Source organism: Arachis duranensis, chromosome 7, assembly GCF_000817695.3.
Source record: "Arachis duranensis cultivar V14167 chromosome 7, aradu.V14167.gnm2.J7QH, whole genome shotgun sequence".
Taxonomy (NCBI): Eukaryota; Viridiplantae; Streptophyta; class Magnoliopsida; order Fabales; family Fabaceae; genus Arachis; species Arachis duranensis.
In genome coordinates, this window is record NC_029778.3 from 23,276,000 (window position 1) to 23,295,602 (window position 19,603).

The 19,603-nt window shown below is 34.8% G+C and overlaps 1 protein-coding gene and 1 pseudogene across 1 annotated transcript; one reads left to right on the forward strand and one right to left on the reverse strand.

The window, feature by feature from the left end:
• The first annotated feature begins 3,108 nt into the window (after nucleotides 1-3,108).
• LOC107458335 (clathrin heavy chain 2-like) lies at nucleotides 3,109-14,218 on the forward strand (annotated as a pseudogene).
• A 3,789-nt stretch (nucleotides 14,219-18,007) lies between these two features.
• On the reverse strand, nucleotides 18,008-19,541 carry LOC107458336 (mitogen-activated protein kinase kinase kinase 18). Its single transcript, XM_016076546.3, has one exon. It carries the CDS (start codon nucleotides 19,469-19,471, stop codon nucleotides 18,023-18,025), a length of 1,449 nt encoding a protein of 482 aa, XP_015932032.1. The 5' UTR covers nucleotides 19,472-19,541; the 3' UTR covers nucleotides 18,008-18,022.
• Nucleotides 19,542-19,603: the final 62 nt, after the last annotated feature.

A 19,603-nucleotide genomic window follows, 5' to 3' on the forward strand; every position in this document is an offset into this window, starting at 1 on the left:
GTTTTCACGACAAAGAAAGAAATCTTTATTGTGGTGTCCTCTATTAGATTTGTCTAGAATATGGACAAATACATCAGGATTACTGTTAATCATTCTAGGTAACTGGAGCATCTTTTAATGAGATTTTGGATAAGATCCAGGGAATGCTAACTAGTTGGAAAGGGCAATAACTCAACAAGGCAAAAAGGCTCTGTTTGATCAATTCAGTAGTAGCTGCTATCCCTATTTACCGCATGCAAGTCTTTCTCTTTTTCAAATGGATAACAAATTCTATAGCATCTATGATAAGGAATTTTCTCTAAAAAGGTCAAGCTAATGGTAGGGAGCTAAATCTTGTCAGTTGGACGGTGTTGGTCACCCTTAAGAAATTTGGTAGTCTGAGAATTAGAGATATGTTTTGTGCTAGTGTGGCTCTTCTTGAAAAGCTAGTTTGACAATTCTTTCATCATCCTCACAAACTTTGGGTCCAGCTGTTGGTTGATAAATATCGATTTTCTTTGGGTGACGATTTCAGCCATTCTAGGGATAACGGATCTTATATTTGGAGGAGTCTGTGTAAAACTTGGGATATTTTGAATGATGATTTTGATTGGTGCATTAGAGATTTGGATCATAATTTTTGGTTCTCTAAATGGTGGAAAGAGGGGTCGCCTTGTAATGAGATGGATTACGTTCACATTTCTGATTCGGATCTCTAGATTTTGGATCTTTGGTCGGCTGGAGAGTTACACCTTCAGAATGTCTATTCTCCTATTGACCAATTTTTGCATGATAACATCTCTCCTACAATCAGGATATTCAAGCGGGTTTAATAGTAGGCTGGACTTGGACCGGAGGAGCAACTAAGGTTTATGATGTTCGCAATAGATACTTATTGCTCTACAAGAGGATATTTGGCTGGGAGGAGAGAGGAAATTGATTTTAGTTTTGGCGTCAGTTTATTCTAAAAAAGATAAAATTCTTGGCTTGGCTTTATCTGCGAGAGATACTGCCCACTGCTATTTTTCGTTTCAGGAGAGTTCTGTCACCTTTAGATAGTTGCCCCAATTGCTTGACTTGCCAAAAAAAAATTATTTTTTATTGTATTCGGGATTGTCCGAAAGCTCAACATGTTTGGTAGATTTTGGAAATTTTCTGTTATCTTTTGGAGTTGAAGAATTGGTTCTTGTTTCATAGCAAAAAGCACCCTTTTAGATTCTTTTATGGTCTTTGGTAGATTTGGAAAGATAGAAATAATGAGATTTTTAATCAGCATGAACCTTGGTCTCTCATTAAAGTGGCTAATTTGCCTTTAGCCTTGGAGAAGGAGTTTCAGAATATTTTTGAATTATAAAGAGTATTTATTTCTTCTACAATTAATTAGTTGCTCTTAGATTTTTCTTTCGATGGGTACTTTTAAGATTAATTATGATACTAGTTATTCAGGTTTTAATGATTGGATTGGTTTTGTCTGTGTTAGTAAAGACCGCAAAAAAAATTGACAATGTGACTGTTTGGGAACAATTGAGAGTACGAATATTTTTCAAAAATAGTTGTTTGTTATTTGGAGAGATTATCTTTTATCTTGAACTTTGAACAAAGAGATGTGATTTGTGAAATAGATTGTCTGGAGGCTTTCAATCTGATTTTCAAGTTTTATGATAACACTGGATGTAAGGATCCTTTGGTGTTTAAAATCAGAGACATCATGACTTAAATGTGACATATTGATTTTCGTTTGATCTTTAAGAGATACAAATAAAATGGTGAATACAATGACAAAGATGGCAATAAAATCTCATTGCCAGTATGTGAAATTTTCAGTGTCTTAAAAAAAATTTAAAAGGAGTATCCAATAGAACTATCATGTACCTTCTTAGTCTTTTAGGACTTTTTTTTTCTGTCTGATTTTTTTAATTTTTCAGTAAAAAAAAAATCTATTATGAATAGAAATAATAATGTATTTGTTAATGGCAGAGTTCAAGTCAATGGATCATTATTATAGACAGTCACGAAGTGCCCTGAATATAAGGGAAGAATTCGGATCCTCATATTAAATAAAGGTATTTTCTTGTGAAGTTTCTTTTTTCATTTTGAAGTTTTGGTCGGTGCGAAGTATCTTTAATAACTATATAATTCCATAAAATTTATTGTGCAGTTGGAGCTATGATCAATCCACCAGTTGGTTAGAATATATACATTAGTGATTGTCGTTTAAACACATTTAATGGGTTTTTCCACTCTCTACAAGTAATCTACATGCCAAATCTCTTTTATTAGATGTTCGAAGATGAAGATACTATTATGGTACTATAAAAGAAGAAGAGAGATTTTAATCTTAACAAAATTTGTATATTTTTTTAGTTTTGGTTTCAGTTTTGATTAACGAACTAAATTATTTTACCAAATTATTCAAACGTAGTAATTATATTTAATTTGTCATACTATCCACATATAATCTATTAAGATTTGGATTTTCTAAAATTTAAATTTCACTTTAAAGAATAAAGTGTGATCTCTTATTATTAATTTTATAGGTGAGACCAAAAATAAATATAAAAGAAAAACTATTTAAAAATAGAAGATCACACTTTATTTTTTAAAGTGAAATTCAAACTTTAGAAAATCTAAATATAATTTATTATGTATTTACGTTAGCTTTTATTAATGATAGTAACCAAGTAACTAAAACTAAATATTTAAGTTTTAAAAGGACATCAAAAGAAAAACATTGACGCCAAAAGGAAAAAAAAGGGCATAATTTTAGAGGAAAAGTATTAGATGAAACATTTTCTCTTTGATTTGTTTTTTATTGAAGCCAACACTAATTAATTTCAATTTATTAAAAATATTGACCCTAACATTTCTTATAAAAGAATAAAATCCTGTTTAGACAAAAAATAATGAGGTAATGTTTTTTCTGACAAATGTAATTTTTTTATTAGGCCTCAGCCCATATACTATTGGGTCTACACCTTTATTTGATAGGCCCAAATCACTTACTGGGCTAAAGCTGGGCTGGGTCTGATGTAAATTTCCTAGTTTACCCTCCCGTGTTCTTCTGCTCTGTTCATGTCTTCTCTCTCTTACACACACATACACTTGCTCCTTCTCTTCTCTTCTCTTCTCTTCTCTCTTTTCCTCTCTTTCTTTCACTGAATTTGCGCTGCTTCAGATCTCACATTTGCAGCGTAACAAAACAAAACGCTCTTCAACATTCTCTCACTCCACATTCCCCTCTCTCTGAAGCTCTGGTTCCCCAACCATGGCTGCTAACGCCCCTATCTCCATGAAAGAGACTTTAACGGTTAGTATCATATTCTCGTTCTCATTTCATATTCCAAAGATCAATACTTTCTTTCCATTTCGTAAAATTCGTTTGTGTTTCTATGTTTCTATTTTTGTTTTTATGATTGGATCACAATGCCACACAGCATAGTTACAATTCCGTCATAGTGACACCATTACGGAGTTGTATTCCTTTTTTAATGGTTTCCGTGTCTCTGATTTGCAATGTGGTGTTTGTTTTGAAGCTGGGAAGCGTTGGAGTCAATCCACAATTCATTACATTCACTCATGTTACGATGGAATCGGATAAGTATATATGTGTCAGGGAAACTGCACCTCAGAACAGTGTTGTTATCATTGATATGAACATGCCTATGCAACCTTTGAGACGGCCTATTACTGCTGATTCTGCTTTGATGAATCCCAATTCCAGAATTCTTGCTCTTAAAGGTAGCATTCATTGTGTTATTTTATTTATTCACAGGAATAGTTGGAAGCTGTTATTTGTTTTTATTAACATTCTGTTGTATTGGAAATGTTAAAGTGATAGTAATGTCTGAATCTGTAATTCATTTGCATGCACATTTTATGATGATGCTGAGCGTTGTGATTCATGTCGTATGTGGTAGTGAATAATTTAGATTCTGGACAGCTACACTGTGGATGTATCACCTATATTGGTGTTACTGAATTCCGATGTTCTATGTACAGCTCAAGTTCCGGGGACCACTCAAGATCACTTGCAAGTGTTTAACATTGAAATGAAAGCAAAGATGAAATCGCATCAGATGACTGAGCAGGTGTGATATTTGTAAATCATTTAGATTTAGATGTAAAAGTCTTATTGGTAGGTAATGTGTTGTGTTGTTACGTGATTGCTATTGCTAATTGTTGTGCATTTCATTTCTTTTAGGTTGTCTTCTGGAAGTGGATAACTCCAAAGATGATAGGAATTGTTACTCAAACATCAGTGTATCATTGGTCAATTGAAGGTATGTTTTATTGTCTTCCATGACTAAACATACAGTTCTATTGCCCGCCCATTTCCATGTAATTCTTTATAAATTTGACAGTTGGACATCTTGTATTCTAAGTTCAGACTATGTACAGGAACTTCTTTTGTTTTCTAATCTAACATTTCTCATATATTAGGTGATAGTGAACCAGTGAAGATGTTTGACCGAACAGCTAATTTGTCAAATAACCAGATTATCAATTACCGTTGTGATCCTAGTGAAAAGTGGTTGGTTTTGATTGGCATTGCTCCTGGTTCACCCGAAGTATGTTATTTCTCTTCTTTATCAATTTTCAGCCATTGCTTTTGAGTTTTGAGGTATTATCAATTCCTCCTAATAAGATCCTTGTGCGTAAGCTCTCTAATAGGATAAATAACTTCAACAACTATGGGTTAGTTTTGATTTCTGACAATATTTTCATGATCTCTTGAAATGTAGGATAACTATAAGTTGCTTTTTTTATTCTTCTGCCTGGATTAGCTTGTTTTGAAAACTATTAAGTGGTTTAAAAATCTCTATATTCCTCTCTCACCACATTATGCCTTTTGAATGTCTTTTTGTTCATATGAGATTGTAGTTGGTAGCTTTTACACACAGTCAAGATTATGATATGTGTGTCTATGTGTATTCTTGAGGTTTTTATTTTGGTTATTTTTTTGCTTTACCTTGCATTTAATATTCAATCTCTACATTACGTCATCACCTTTTTTCTTTAGTTCCCTTTTTAATCAATGAATTGTGTTTTCTGTCTAAACCACTTCTTGCACCTTATTAACAAAGATTTCTTTTATAAAATAATTAATCGTCTACTTATATTCAAGTGAAGATTGCATTTATTTTTTGGGACTCAGATTTCCCCATCATCAAACCTTATGAGATTATTTATTTATAATTTATTACGTTACATTTTGTTCATTGGTTACATGCAGAAACCCCAACTAGTAAAAGGAAACATGCAGCTCTTCTCTGTGGATCAGCGCCGCAGTCAGGCTCTTGAAGCACATGCTGCCTCATTTGCTACAACTCGAGTAATTTTGTCTTCCTTGTTAATTATTTATAATTTATAATTTTATACAGAAAATGAGTGTGTGTGCCTTTGTATTGCTGCTAATTCAATGCTGTTGATATTTTGCCGCGTGTGCATGTAGGTCCCTGGGAATGACAAGGATTCTATTCTTATATGTTTTGCTTCAAAAAGTGTCAATGCTGGACAGGTTACATCTAAGATGCATGTCATTGAACTTGGTGCACAGCCAGGTATAACCGTGGACTATCTATTACCACCATTCACTGATATGAAAAAAAAAAAAACTTAGTCTTTCTTTATAAAGGTTTCGTCCAAGCAGCTTCATCTTTCACAGCATCAAGTTGGCTGATTATTAAAAGATAGATCATGCGATGTAAAATTGTAGAAGGTTGAAATCGTCATTGATAACATAGATAATTATGAACTGCGAAAACGAATATATTATTCAGAACTATGATCGAGTATCTGTTACTAATGTTATATTATTTTTCCTGTTCAGTATGCAATTTAGCTTCTGAATTTTTGTCTAATTTATAATTGGTTTATTCCTTTATCTTGATGCTTTATGCATGTGCAACTGTTCGGAATTCATTCTGAGATATTCTACAGTAATTTCTTATGTTTCGTTGACAAGTCATAATTCCTGATGCATCTGGTTTATTTTTGAATGCTTTATTATAGGAAAACCATCATTTACCAAGAAACAAGCAGATTTGTTCTTTCCCCCAGACTTTGCAGATGACTTTCCTGTGTCAATGCAGGTACAAAGATGTGGACTTTAATTATAAATTAATATTCTCTATCCTACATAGTCATCAATTTAGTTATTTCATATGTTCTTTTCATACAGATTTCAAATAAGTATGGATTGATATATGTTATCACAAAGCTTGGGCTTTTATTTGTCTATGATCTGGAGACTGCAACTGCAATTTATAGAAACAGGATCAGTCCTGATCCTATATTTTTGACCAGCGAAGCATCATCAGTAGGGGGTTTCTATGCCATTAATAGACGTGGCCAGGTGTTGCTTGCTACTGTGAATGAGGCAGCCATTGTTCCTTTTGTTAGTGGCCAGGTAATGTATGATGGCATGTTCTTTTGGCCAAACGGAACAATAAATGTTTCTTTAAAACCTACTCTTAAATGTTTCTTTCAAACTTTTGCAGTTAAACAATTTGGAACTTGCTGTAAATCTCGCTAAAAGAGGAAACCTTCCTGGTGCAGAAGAATTGGTAACATGAGCTGCAATTGTTTAGTTTTGTGCTGTTATCAATGTTGTCAAATTCCATAAATTTCAAAACTGGCTGACTTTATTGGGTTCAATGATTGTTTGACTAGAAATTTTCTTTTTCTTGTTCCAATTTCCCGCCATTTCTTTTCTTCCTAAATGATTTGCTTTGAGGGAATCACTGCCTTTTCTTTTTTCTTTTTTCTTTTTTCATTTCTTTTATTTGTTTCATTGATCAGTGATTGTTATGTTCCTGTTTTTAATTTTTTTCAGGTTATTAAGCGGTTTCAAGAATTATTTGCTCAGACAAAGTATAAGGAAGCTGCCGAGCTTGCTGCAGAATCTCCACAGGGAATACTTCGAACTCGTGACACTGTTTCTAAATTTCAGGTATACTTTTGTGTTAAATCACATGATTGTGGATCAGCTGATACTTCTTTTTCATGTTATTGCTAACTGCAGCATTTAGTTGTTGGCATGCTTAATAAGACTGTGACACATGAGATGGGAACCTAATATGCTTTTAATATCAACAACTTGATTTTGCATTGTTAAATTTTTTCAGAGTGTACCTGTTCAAGCTGGACAAACACCACCATTGCTGCAGTACTTTGGTACTCTGTTAACTAGAGGAAAACTCAATTCTTTTGAGTCATTGGAATTGTCACGACTTGTGGTAAATCAGAACAAAAAGAACCTTTTGGAAAATTGGCTAGCAGAGGACAAGCTTGAATGCAGTGAGGAGCTTGGTGACCTTGTGAAGGTCCTGATCTAAAATTTCTAATCCACTCATAAACTCATAATTATGTAGTAACAAAAAGTAGTTGTCAATTTTATAATTGAAATGATAGAACACTCATAAGAGAAACTACAATGGCTTGATTATTTCACTCACTTTCTTGTTATTGGTTTATTTTACTTTCAGGTTTCTCATATTATTAAGTTCATATACTGCTAGCCTTTTTAGATGAGCTTGTTAACAAAAAATCTTTTGAAACCCATGTGACCTTTATTCCTTTGCATAAGCTATAAAATGAAGCATGCGAAAGTACACACCTGCATGTGCCCTAGCAAACACATTTATTTGTTATTCTTCAGTTTCCAATTGCTCTTGAAGTGAACTCAATAATTATTCATTTTTTTTTGCCGTATATCTCCTTCCTTTGTCTCTCTAATACTAATCTTGTGAGTAATGCAGACAGTGGATAATGATCTTGCGTTGAAAATATATATCAAAGCTAGAGCCACTCCAAAAGTTGTTGCTGCTTTTGCGGAGAGGAGAGAATTTGACAAGATTCTGATATACTCAAAGCAGGTAACCATTTTCTTTTATGGTTTATGAAGTCATGAAAATAGTGCTACTGAGTTATATTATATTATGGGGAGAAGAGAAGGGGGGAGGGGGTCTCATTTATTATTTTGTTTAGTTATATTTCTGTTATATAGTAAATAAATGTTGATGTACTTTTCTGCTTTTATTTTCTGAAGGTTGGATACAGACCGGATTATATGTTCCTTCTGCAAACAATTTTGCGGTCAGACCCTCAGGTAAATGCTATGATCAGAACTAGGATTAGAAATGATTGTGCCTTACCTTTTATGTGATATTTCACTTCAGTGCTGCACTAGTTTCGGCTTTCATAGTAGAGTAGAGTAACTCGCTTAAAACAGTATGAATGCCAAGCATGGAAATGGTTCTATATTTCTTATGGTCTTTATGTTACTGCAGTATGCTGGTCTACCTTCCCTTTTAATTCATATATATTTAAAATGTGTTTGACTGCAGGGTGCTGTAAACTTCGCTTTGATGATGTCTCAAATGGAGGGAGGTTGCCCACCCCCCCCACCCTCTCTCTCTCTCTCTTTCCATTTTTTTTGTCCTTTTTAAAACCAGTATTACTTGACCCTGTTCTGGTTTGTTTTTGAAATACATATATGGGCCATCTTTCTTGAAATACTTGCTTTGGTAATGGTTTTAAAAAATAGGCAAAGATATTAGTGATGTTTCCCATAAATTTTGAGACTAAATAACTATTATTTGTTGAACTGAAACCAATCACTCCGTGATCTTTGTTACTAATATGCTGTAAACTGTGATCCTTACTGTTGCATTTATGTTTCTTGTATTGCTTTTAGAGGAATTTGATACGGGAGGCAACTGCCTTTTTGTTGGATGTGCTTAAGCCAAACCTACCTGAACAGGGACATCTTCAGACGAAGGTATTGTTATATTCTTTGCTGTAATATCTATCAAAGTAGTTGTTGGCGTTATATAGTTCCATTTTTAGTTTTTTCATTTTGAGAAAATTTCAATTAATATTTTCAGGTGCTGGAAATTAATCTGGTGACCTTTCCGAATGTTGCTGATGCTATATTGGCCAATGGCATGTTTAGTCATTACGATCGCCCACGTGTTGGTCAACTATGTGAAAAGGCGGGCCTTTTCATACGGGCACTTCAGGTTCTTGGTTTCTATAATTCAATGAATGACAGTAATTTTCGATGAGGATAATTTTTTAAACCATCTTGTCTATCTGTTGTGCAGCATTACACTGAGTTGCCAGACATTAAACGTGTCATTGTGAATACACATGCCATTGAACCACAGGTTTGAATTTCAAGTGCTCAAGATAGTGCACCTATCATAAAATTGTTATATATTATATATCTTACTATGTAGTGATTTTCTAGGCTCTAGTTGAGTTCTTCGGAACCCTTTCTCGAGAGTGGGCACTAGAGTGTATGAAAGATCTTCTACTGGTCAACCTTCGTGGAAATCTTCAAATAATTGTGCAGGTACTATATTGAGGTTTTGTATGCTGTTCGCATGGTACTTTTTCTTATTTAAATTATTTATGTGCTTTGAACTTTTTATATAAGTTGCTATTTTTTATTCGCAGACTGCTAAGGAATATTCTGAGCAGTTGGGAGTTGATGCATGCATTAAACTCTTTGAGCAATTCAAGTCCTATGAAGGACTATACTTTTTTTTGGGTTCATATTTGAGCTCAAGGTATTTCTTAATGGAGAATAAACATGAACATGAATTCTGTAGACATCCTACCTTTCATTTTTCTTGTTTTTATAATTTGGCCTTTTGATTCTATCTTGTACAGTGAGGATCCTGAAATCCACTTCAAGTACATTGAAGCAGCTGCTAAAACTGGACAACTAAAGGAGGTAGAGCGTGTGACTCGGGAATCCAATTTTTATGATGCCGAGAAGACAAAGAATTTTCTGATGGAGGCCAAACTTCCAGATGCACGGCCATTGATCAATGTGTGTGATCGTTTTAATTTTGTTCCGGATCTCACTCACTATCTCTATACCAACAACATGCTTCGCTATATTGAAGGATATGTCCAGAAGGTAAATATTTTGTGAGGGTTGTATTTAATTTTATGTTTTTTGGTACAGGTGTGTGTTTCAATCTTTCCATTGTGATCTTAAATCTAAAACTAACATTAAACTTCTTGCTTATAGGTCAATCCAGGAAATGCTCATCTAGTTGTAGGACAGTTGCTAGATGATGAATGCCCTGAGGATTTTATCAAAGGTTTGATACTTTCAGTTCGTTCCCTCCTTCCAGTGGAGCCTTTGGTTGAAGAATGTGAAAAGAGGTGCGATGATTTTTCCTCAGTCACATGTTCTTATATGTAAATATATATATATAAATTTGTTTTGTCATTGCACTTTCTATGTGCAGGAATCGTGTCCGCTTGCTCACTCAGTTCTTGGAGCATCTTGTAAGTGAGGGAAGCCAGGATGTACATGTGCATAATGCCCTGGGTAAAATCATCATTGACAGCAATAACAATCCTGAGCATTTTCTCACAACCAATCCATATTATGATTCTCGTGTTGTTGGCAAATATTGTGAGAAACGGGATCCTACACTTGCTGTTGTTGCTTACCGAAGAGGGCAGTGTGACGATGAGCTTGTCAATGTTACCAATAAAAATTCCTTGTTCAAACTCCAAGCCAGGTGTGTATAGTGTCCTTCACTGCAGGGAATGTGGTTAGGGCCTGTATTTCATCATACTACTCTAGCACAATTATAATAACAATCAAGCCATGAACCACTATGTTCAGGTAGCTCCATAGATTTCAAAATGTTACTATGTGTTGTTCATGTTATTTCTCAATGTGATCATGTCAGATATGTTGTGGAGCGGATGGATGGTGACCTGTGGGATAAGGTTCTCAATCCTGAGAATGAGTTTAGAAGGCTGTTGATCGATCAAGTGGTGTCCACTGCTTTGCCTGAAAGCCAGAGTCCTGAGCAAGTTTCAGCTGCAGTGAAAGCTTTTATGACTGCCGATCTTCCCCATGAATTGATCGAGCTTCTTGAAAAGATTGTGCTACAAAATTCTGCCTTCAGCGGAAACTTTAACCTACAAAATCTGTTGATTCTTACTGCAATCAAGGCAGATCCTTCAAGAGTTATGGATTACATAAATAGGTTGGATAACTTTGATGGCCCTGCTGTTGGAGAGTTGGCAGTGGAGGCACAACTGTATGAGGAAGCTTTTTCCATTTTCAAGAAATTTAATTTGAATGTTCAGGCTGTTAATGTCCTGCTAGATAACCTTCGTGCCATTGATCGAGCTGTGGAGTTTGCATACCGAGTTGAAGAAGATTCTGTATGGAGCCAAGTTGCTAAGGCGCAACTTAGAGAAGGTTTAGTAAGTGATGCGATAGAATCATTCATCCGAGCAGAAGATGCCACTCACTTCTTGGAGGTTATAAAGGTTGCCGAAGATGCAGAAGTATACCATGACCTGGTGAAGTACCTTTATATGGTTAGGCAGAAGACTAAGGAGCCCAAGGTGGATGGTGAGCTCATTTATGCATATGCTAAGATCGAGGCACTTGGAGAAATCGAAGAGTTTATACTCATGCCGAATGTTGCTAATTTACCCCATGTTGGAGACCGCTTGTTTGATGAGGCTCTATATGAGGCTGCAAAAATTATATTTGCTTTCATTTCTAACTGGGCTAAGTTAGCAGTGACATTAGTGAGGCTCAAACAATTCCAAGGGGCTGTCGATGCTGCCAGGAAAGCAAACAGTGCAAAAACATGGAAGGAAGTTTGTTTTGCCTGTGTTGATAATGAAGAATTCCGTTTAGCTCAAATTTGTGGCCTCAATGTCATCATTCAGGTGGACGCTTCTCATTCCTTATCTATGTCTTCTTGATTTTTTGGTGATTAGGTGGACACTCATCTAGAATAATTGTGTATTCCGTTTATCTTGATAACCCCTTCCTCACACACAAACACAACCTATCACAAAAATAACTTCAGTATGAAGATTTGCTCCATAATAGCTAATCAGCTGTTATTGGTTTTGTTATGACATATAATACTTATCAATATTTATTATCATGAAGGTCGATGATTTGGAAGAGGTTAGTGAGTATTATCAGAACAGAGGCTGCTTCAATGAACTCATTTCTCTGATGGAGAGTGGGTTAGGATTGGAGCGTGCACATATGGGCATCTTTACTGAGTTGGGAGTTCTTTATGCAAGATATCGTTCTGAGAAGTTAATGGAGCACATTAAGTTGTTCTCAACTCGCCTTAACATTCCCAAGCTCATTCGTGCTTGTGACGAACAGCAACATTGGAAGGAACTTACTTATCTATACATCCAGTATGACGAATTTGATAATGCTGCAACCACTGTAATGAATCACTCTCCAGAAGCATGGGACCACATGCAATTCAAGGACATAATAGTGAAAGTTGCAAGTGTGGAGCTCTACTACAAGGCTGTTCACTTCTACTTGCAAGAACATCCTGAAATTATAAATGATCTTCTTAATGTCATTGCTCTTCGTGTGGACCATACCCGTGTAGTAGATATAATGCGCAAGGTTTTATATCTTGTCCTCTATTACCTTAATGCTGGCAGTTCTAAATTCTTGTTTGATAAGGTAAATGATAGGTTGCAAATATTTTTATGAAGTAATATTGCTTGAATTTTCTCATTTTCAGGCCGGTCACATCCGATTAGTTAAGCCATACATGGTTGCAGTTCAAAGTAACAATGTCTCAGCTGTTAATGAAGCTTTGAATGAAATTTATGTTGAGGAGGAGGACTATGATAGACTTCGTGAATCTATTGACCTGCATGACAACTTCGATCAGATTGGTCTTGCACAGAAGGTGAACCTCCCCTATCTTTGTTGTATTCGGATCTTTATCTTAAATAACTCTTGAAAACTTTAAATGATTATATTGATTGACTTCGATGATTTATGTGAGCAGATTGAAAAACATGAGCTTCTTGAGATGAGGCGTGTAGCTGCTTATATTTACAAGAAAGCAGGAAGATGGAAGCAGTCCATTGCTTTGTCAAAGAAAGACAATCTTTACAAGGACTGCATGGAAACTTGCTCTCAATCTGGTGACCGCGAACTTTCAGAGGATTTGCTTGTTTACTTTATCGAGCAGGTATGCATTTGGTATCGATATTGTACAGTGTGAACTTCAATCTAAGTAGCATTCTTTCCTTCTACAACTTGCTTCCTGCCCGTCTTTCTTCTTAATTTTTAACAAAGGAATGTTGTATATTATGTGGATAAGATCAATAAAAATATATTTTAGTTGTTTATCCGACGACTTAGTTTACTGTCATTGTTTGACCGTATGTGACTCTACCTTGTGTGGGAAAATTTGGATGTTGTTTTGTGTGGGAAAATCTGAATGATACTCATCGTCTTCTCTTTGCCTTGTACCATTGCAGGGGAAGAAAGAGTGCTTTGCATCTTGTCTCTTTGTCTGTTATGACGTAATACGGCCTGATGTTGCTCTCGAGTTAGCTTGGATGAATGGCATCATTGATTTTGCTTTCCCATATCTCTTACAGGTATATTTTTAGTGCGATTTCTTTCATATATTTCTTTTGGCATTGTGTTAATAAACATTTTCTTTTGTCCACAAAATATAGTTTATTCGAGAGTATACCGGGAAGGTTGATGAACTTATCAAGGAAAGAATTGAAGCTCAAAATGAGGAGAAAGCCAAAGAGAAGGAAGAGAAGGAGGTCATTGCTCAGCAGGTACTTTTTCCCTTTTCAGTTCCTTCTATAATAAGAACTACATTTTTCTTAGGTTTGTCTATTAATTAATGCAACATTTTGAATGTTCTCCAGAATATGTATGCCCAATTGCTACCACTTGCATTGCCTGCACCACCAATGCCAGGAATGGGCGGCGGGTATGGTCCCCCTCCGCCACCACCTATGGGTGGAATAGGGATGCCGCCAATGCCTCCTTTTGGCATGCCCCCAATGGGTGGTCATTACTGATCTCTAGACCGAGGACAGCAGACAATTTTGCCATGCAATGAAGATGAGTTTCATATTTAACGGATTTAATGCGGCGGATCAAGGCGTCTGCCTTCTTAGCTCACAGACCTTTCAGTGATTTTGCGGCGCTTTTGCATTGAAATTCTTTTTAGGTTCTAATTTAATTTCTTTTAATCTTTATTCTCTTTATAGATTGGGTAGTATTATCAATCCTATGGCAAGAGTTGGTCAAATTGATATTTGGTTGCCGCATGTATAGGTGATTCTTTTTCACTATTCATTGTTTTCTTAGTTGTGAAGTCATGTAAGTACTCTCATTAGGAAGCCCCAAATTTTGTTCTTTATCTTGGTATATAAAACTTTCATCCACTATTCAATTTAGTTTCTCTCTTGCCTTTTTCCAGATAAGTTTGGTTATTTTATTATATTATCTATTTGTTAATTCTTACTTTTTCAAAGCCAACACATTCTCAGTAACTATCTTTATGTTATTTGAGGGGAAATTGAAGTTTATTTTATATTCTACAACCATCAAAGTCAACTAACAATTTGCATTTACTTAGAATGACGATTTTTCCTATGAAAGTTGCCTCCAAATGTAAATGGAAAAATTATTTGGTAATGTTTTGGAAGTTATCAATTATAAATTGTCACATTACTTTTATTTTCAGAATTAACAAATTGACTCAAATACAATTGACTATAAGAGTCGTATATTTTATTTTCTTTTAAAAAAAGCGGTTATATGAGATGTCAAAGTTCAAGAATAAGTGCTGAACCTGAACAGTTCAATAAGGAAAAAAAAAGAGTTCAAAAAAGGAAACAAATGAAGAATATTGATAAATTCATAAGATAATGATTACAGGGTTTAATGATCTAGATAATCTAGAACTTCACCTTTTGTTTGAATTTAGTCATAAAATGTATTCGAGAGCAACCTAATTATATTTTATTATTACTAGTGGTTTAGGGAACCCAATTGAATAGCTGCCAGATAAATATTTGATTAGCTTCTTTTTATTGACTGCTAAGTTTACTTTTGGAGAATTGGTAGAACCTTCCAGTAATAACAACCTAAGCCTGTGGATCATTCGATATTGAAAAAGTTCTCAAACAGTTTAGAAATTTACACACTTGGGTAGGTTCGAGTGATCACTTTATAACCAATAACAGAATGACACAAAGGTTATCAAGTCTTAGCTTGTTAAACGCTACAACGTCTTTGGTTGATAAGTTTATGTTGATATCGAGTTAATAAATTCTCTAAGAACATTCAGTCGATCATCTTGTTTAGTTATAATATTTATAAAATAAAATATTTTAAAAGGTTATCAGAATTTATTATTTTTATTTATTAGTTAGTTATTAATATTTAAAAATATATTATTAAATTATTAAATTAAAAAATAACTAAAAATATTGACAAAAAATAATAACTTCTAACTATTTTTAAACATTTCTCTTCTAAAATAGTAATTGTTACTATTGAACAGTAGATCATCATCTTAAAAAATATTTGTGTGGCATATCTTNAATATAATTTAATATTGTTAAAATTTTATTTTAAAAAATAAATAATTAAATTAACCTCTAAAAGATCACTCGTTTTTTAATTTAATTTTTAAAAAAAAATTAATCAAATTCGTCTTTTAATCAAATTCTAAAAGATCAAATTTTTTTTATATGACTTTGACTATTTACTTTTATTTTGACTGTGGGTTTCACTCTCAGTCAAGAGTGACCATCTAAAAAAAATGGTCATCCTAACGCATCTTTATTTTTATTTTTTGAAAACGAAAACACGAGTGTTTTGTCAGTTCCATGATTAGTAATAAAACCATGCATCTGTACTATGAACTTCTCATTAGAATGAATGCCGTGGTTTTCAAGACACAGCAACACACAAGTAGTAAGTAAAAACAACACAACACAACACAAAATACCATCAAAAGTATTTTAATTTTAAAATATTTATAAAAACAATACTCATAACACTCATTATCCAGTTTGCAATGATAGGGACAAGTTGCAACTTGAAGTGATGGGTTAGTAAGCAGCACTGACCCCAATTCATGGCCAAAATACTTTCACTCAATAGTTGTAATATACTAATGTCCACACACAATAATCCAATTTTAATTTATCCATTATTCCCTTTTCCAATTTTTTATTTTTATCCCCTTAATTAGGGGTTTTATCGACTGTTCAATTTGGCATATGCAAATGTTGGCACAAAAAAAAGAAGTGGCGGTGGCAGCATCAGCAGCAAAGTCATGCCTCTTGTGACCTTGTCGCGCATGATATGTGTCTTGCCCAACTTTGATGGTAATTTTTATAAAAATAAAAATAAAAACACACCACATATTTGCCACTTCCATGTGATGTTTATTCTCTTTAATCTTTATACCATGTATTCTATATATGTTTTGTGTGCGATGAAAAGCCGCAATTGAAGCAGAACCCTCTCTATCGGTCTCATAATAATCCATTCAAGTTGGGGGAAAAAAAAATTGGACTTGCATGTCAATTCAATTCTCATGCATATTGAGTGGTTCTTAATTGCTGCATCTTTTTATGGTCAATTTTATAAAATACTCTCTATACTATTTTTTTTTCTCACATTATTTTTCAACTAAATATGTTAAAGATTAATTTACTATTAATTTAAATTTTATTTAAGAATTTATTACATGCACAAAATGAAAAATAAATTTGAACACTTACTTAAATAGATTAGTAAATTAATAATTAAAAAATTTTTAGAATAAGCAATTTTTAGTATTTTTTGTCATCATTTAACCAGTATAAATACTAAATTGTTATTTTATTAATTTATGTGTGCAAATTCTAAAAAATGTGGATACAAATTGTATTAATTTATGAATACAAATTGTATTGATTTATGTATACAAAATTTTAATGAATATAAGTACAAATTATATATTTTTGTGTGCAAAACGTCTGTAAATATGGGTGCAAATTATTATTGACTAAGCACTACCAAAATTAATAATATTTACTGACCATATAGCATTATTTTTAATCATTAGACCAATCCAAATTGATTATGGTGCATATTATACATATGTGAGAGTTATAAATTAGACTAGACTATTAAACTATAAAGTGAGATTTACAAATGAATAATATATAAAAAAATATTAGAAATCAATATTTATATTTATAACATAACTATATATTAATTGTTTAGTGATTAATTTTGAATGTGCACGTAGCATTTTTAATAAAAACAAATATAAAAGAAAATATTAATAATTACTTAACATATTTTAAAAAATATTAGTAACTTAACATTAATTATGTATAATAAGGATTTAATTGGAAAACCATCTCTTGTGATCTATCATTACTAAACTATGCTTTATTACTAAGGCGATTATATAATTAAATATAGATCCTATGCAAACATTATTATTGAAGCATTAATTAATAGGGAGCGCAATATTAGGATTTGAAAATACTATATAGCATAACTTAGTAATAAGGTGCTGTATTCAATTATATCATGAGAATCCTGATGATTTGGGGCATGCCCGCTGTCACAATTGGGAACAAGTGAAGAACAATGTGCAAAGTTCAGAAAAAGATAAACAAATTATATTAATAAATTTATTGCTTGATTATGATCTTGAGGACAATATCCTGATGTCAGCATGCCACCCGTGAATATAAAACTCAAATTGATCGAGTTTCTTAACTAATTAACCATTATTAAAATATCACATTATGAAGTCTTAACTTGATTAATAGCCAAGTGTTTTACCAAGTAATTAAGCTGTTTGAAGATGAGAGATTAGCAAAACTAGTCGGATTCAGCAATATGAATAATGGAGACATGTGGTATCATACGATCATATGGAGATTTGTTAATAATCACCAAATTTCATTGAATCTCGTTTTAAAATTTAGTTTTGGTGGCCTAATCATGATTTTCCTTATCTTTATTTAACACAAAACTGAAGGCTGAAATCTGAATCATGTTATGTTTAGGTGAATGCAACTATTCAAACCATTTCTGATTCTTGATTTCTCACCGTCCACTCAGACATCCACACTAACAACCAAGCCCACCCAATCAATTCTCCCATCTTCAAGCTTCAGCTTCCACCCAACTTACCATCATTTTCTTTTTAAATTTTTCTTATATTTAAATTAATATTAACGAATTTTCCATGTCGCATACAGTAAAACAATTAAGTGTGCTCGAAAGACATAATTTATTGATAATAAATACTGAGAAAATTAGATAATAATACAAATTAAATATTTTACAATACAAGCTGTAAATTGTGAATATTCCTTTAATCCCATTCTTATCCAACTCATTTTCCCACTTATTGCTACAACCACCACCCTGCCGGTGGAGCTTCCACCGCCGCCACACCAACCTTTTGTTGTTCTTTCGCCTTTCCCATTTTACCCTTCCAACTTTCTCTCCTGTCCTTCCACAAAAATCCGAATATTCCCCACATGCCCCAACCTCAATTCCCGATTCTACCCTCGCCACATCATTTCCGAATTCCGAAACTACCCGTTCTTCTCTGTTTCCTGTTGCTTCTGTTATTATCGTTGCTTCTTCGTCAGACTCAGATGCCAATGCTCTCACCACTACCCATCCCTGTGTTTCCCAGTTTGCCCCTATCCCCGTAGCCAATTTACCAATTCTACCCTTCGCCGAACTCACACACTCACCTTCCCAGTTCATCTCTCCTTCTTCTTCGTACGAGTCGAACCCCGAGTCAACCCAGTCCAAAATGCACCGAGGCGACGATTCCAAAACCTTAATGGAACCCTCATCGACCAAAAATGGATGCTGTAGAAGCTGATCGCAGCTCCACCTCTCACTCTTCTCCCTTCTCAGACACTTCTCTAGGAAGTCCCGACCGAGTTCCGATAACCGAGTCGGAAACTCAGGCAACTCGCTAGAATATCCGATCCGACTCAGCGTGTCAGCGCCGCGATCCTCCCACGGTGGCTTTCCGGTGACCATCTCAATCACCGTGCAACCCAACGACCACACGTCAGACTCCGGCCCCTGGTACTCCCGGCGAACAACCTCCGGCGCCATCCACATCGGACTCCCCCTCGAACCAACGCAACTCTCGCCGGAATATTCCGCAGCGGATCCAAAATCCGCGAGCTTCACCGCTCCGCCGTCGTCGGAAACTAGCACGTTCCTTCCCTTAACGTCGCAGTGAACAACGCCAAGAGCGTGGAGGTGGCGCAGCGCGTGAACCAAGCAGGAAGCGTAACGCCGAACCAACCGTTCGTCCACGTCAGCAGGGTCCAAATCAGCGACGGTGCCACGTGGCATGTACTCCAAGTGCAGGTTTCTGAACGTGGAAGCCCCGTTGCTCCTCTCGCACGTGACATCGTCGCCGAGGAAAGTGATCACGTGAGGACTGGGAGGTAGGAGCCTCAAGATCCTAATCTCGTTCTCCAAAGCTTCAATCTGAGCCGTCGGAGCCGTTAAAAGATCGACGGACTTAACTGCAAAAACGTAACCGTCTGATTTTGTAACCGCCACGTTAACGGTGCCAAAGGCGCCCCTTCCAACGCACTTGCCTCTAACCCACGTTGAAGTTGAAGAAGCCATTCAGAGAATGAATTAATTTTCAGCTTTGAGCTTTGAGTTCAAATTTTTTGTGTTGTGTTGTGTGTTGAGGGCCCGAATGGGGTATTTATATGTCGAAACACGTAGTGCTTTTAGTGCGTGTTTGGTTCTAAC

Excerpts from the sequence above, each read along its gene's own strand:
- LOC107458336 (XM_016076546.3), bottom strand. The coding sequence starts at position 19,471 with ATGGCTTCTTCAACTTCAACGTGGGTTAGAGGCAAGTGCGTTGGAAGG.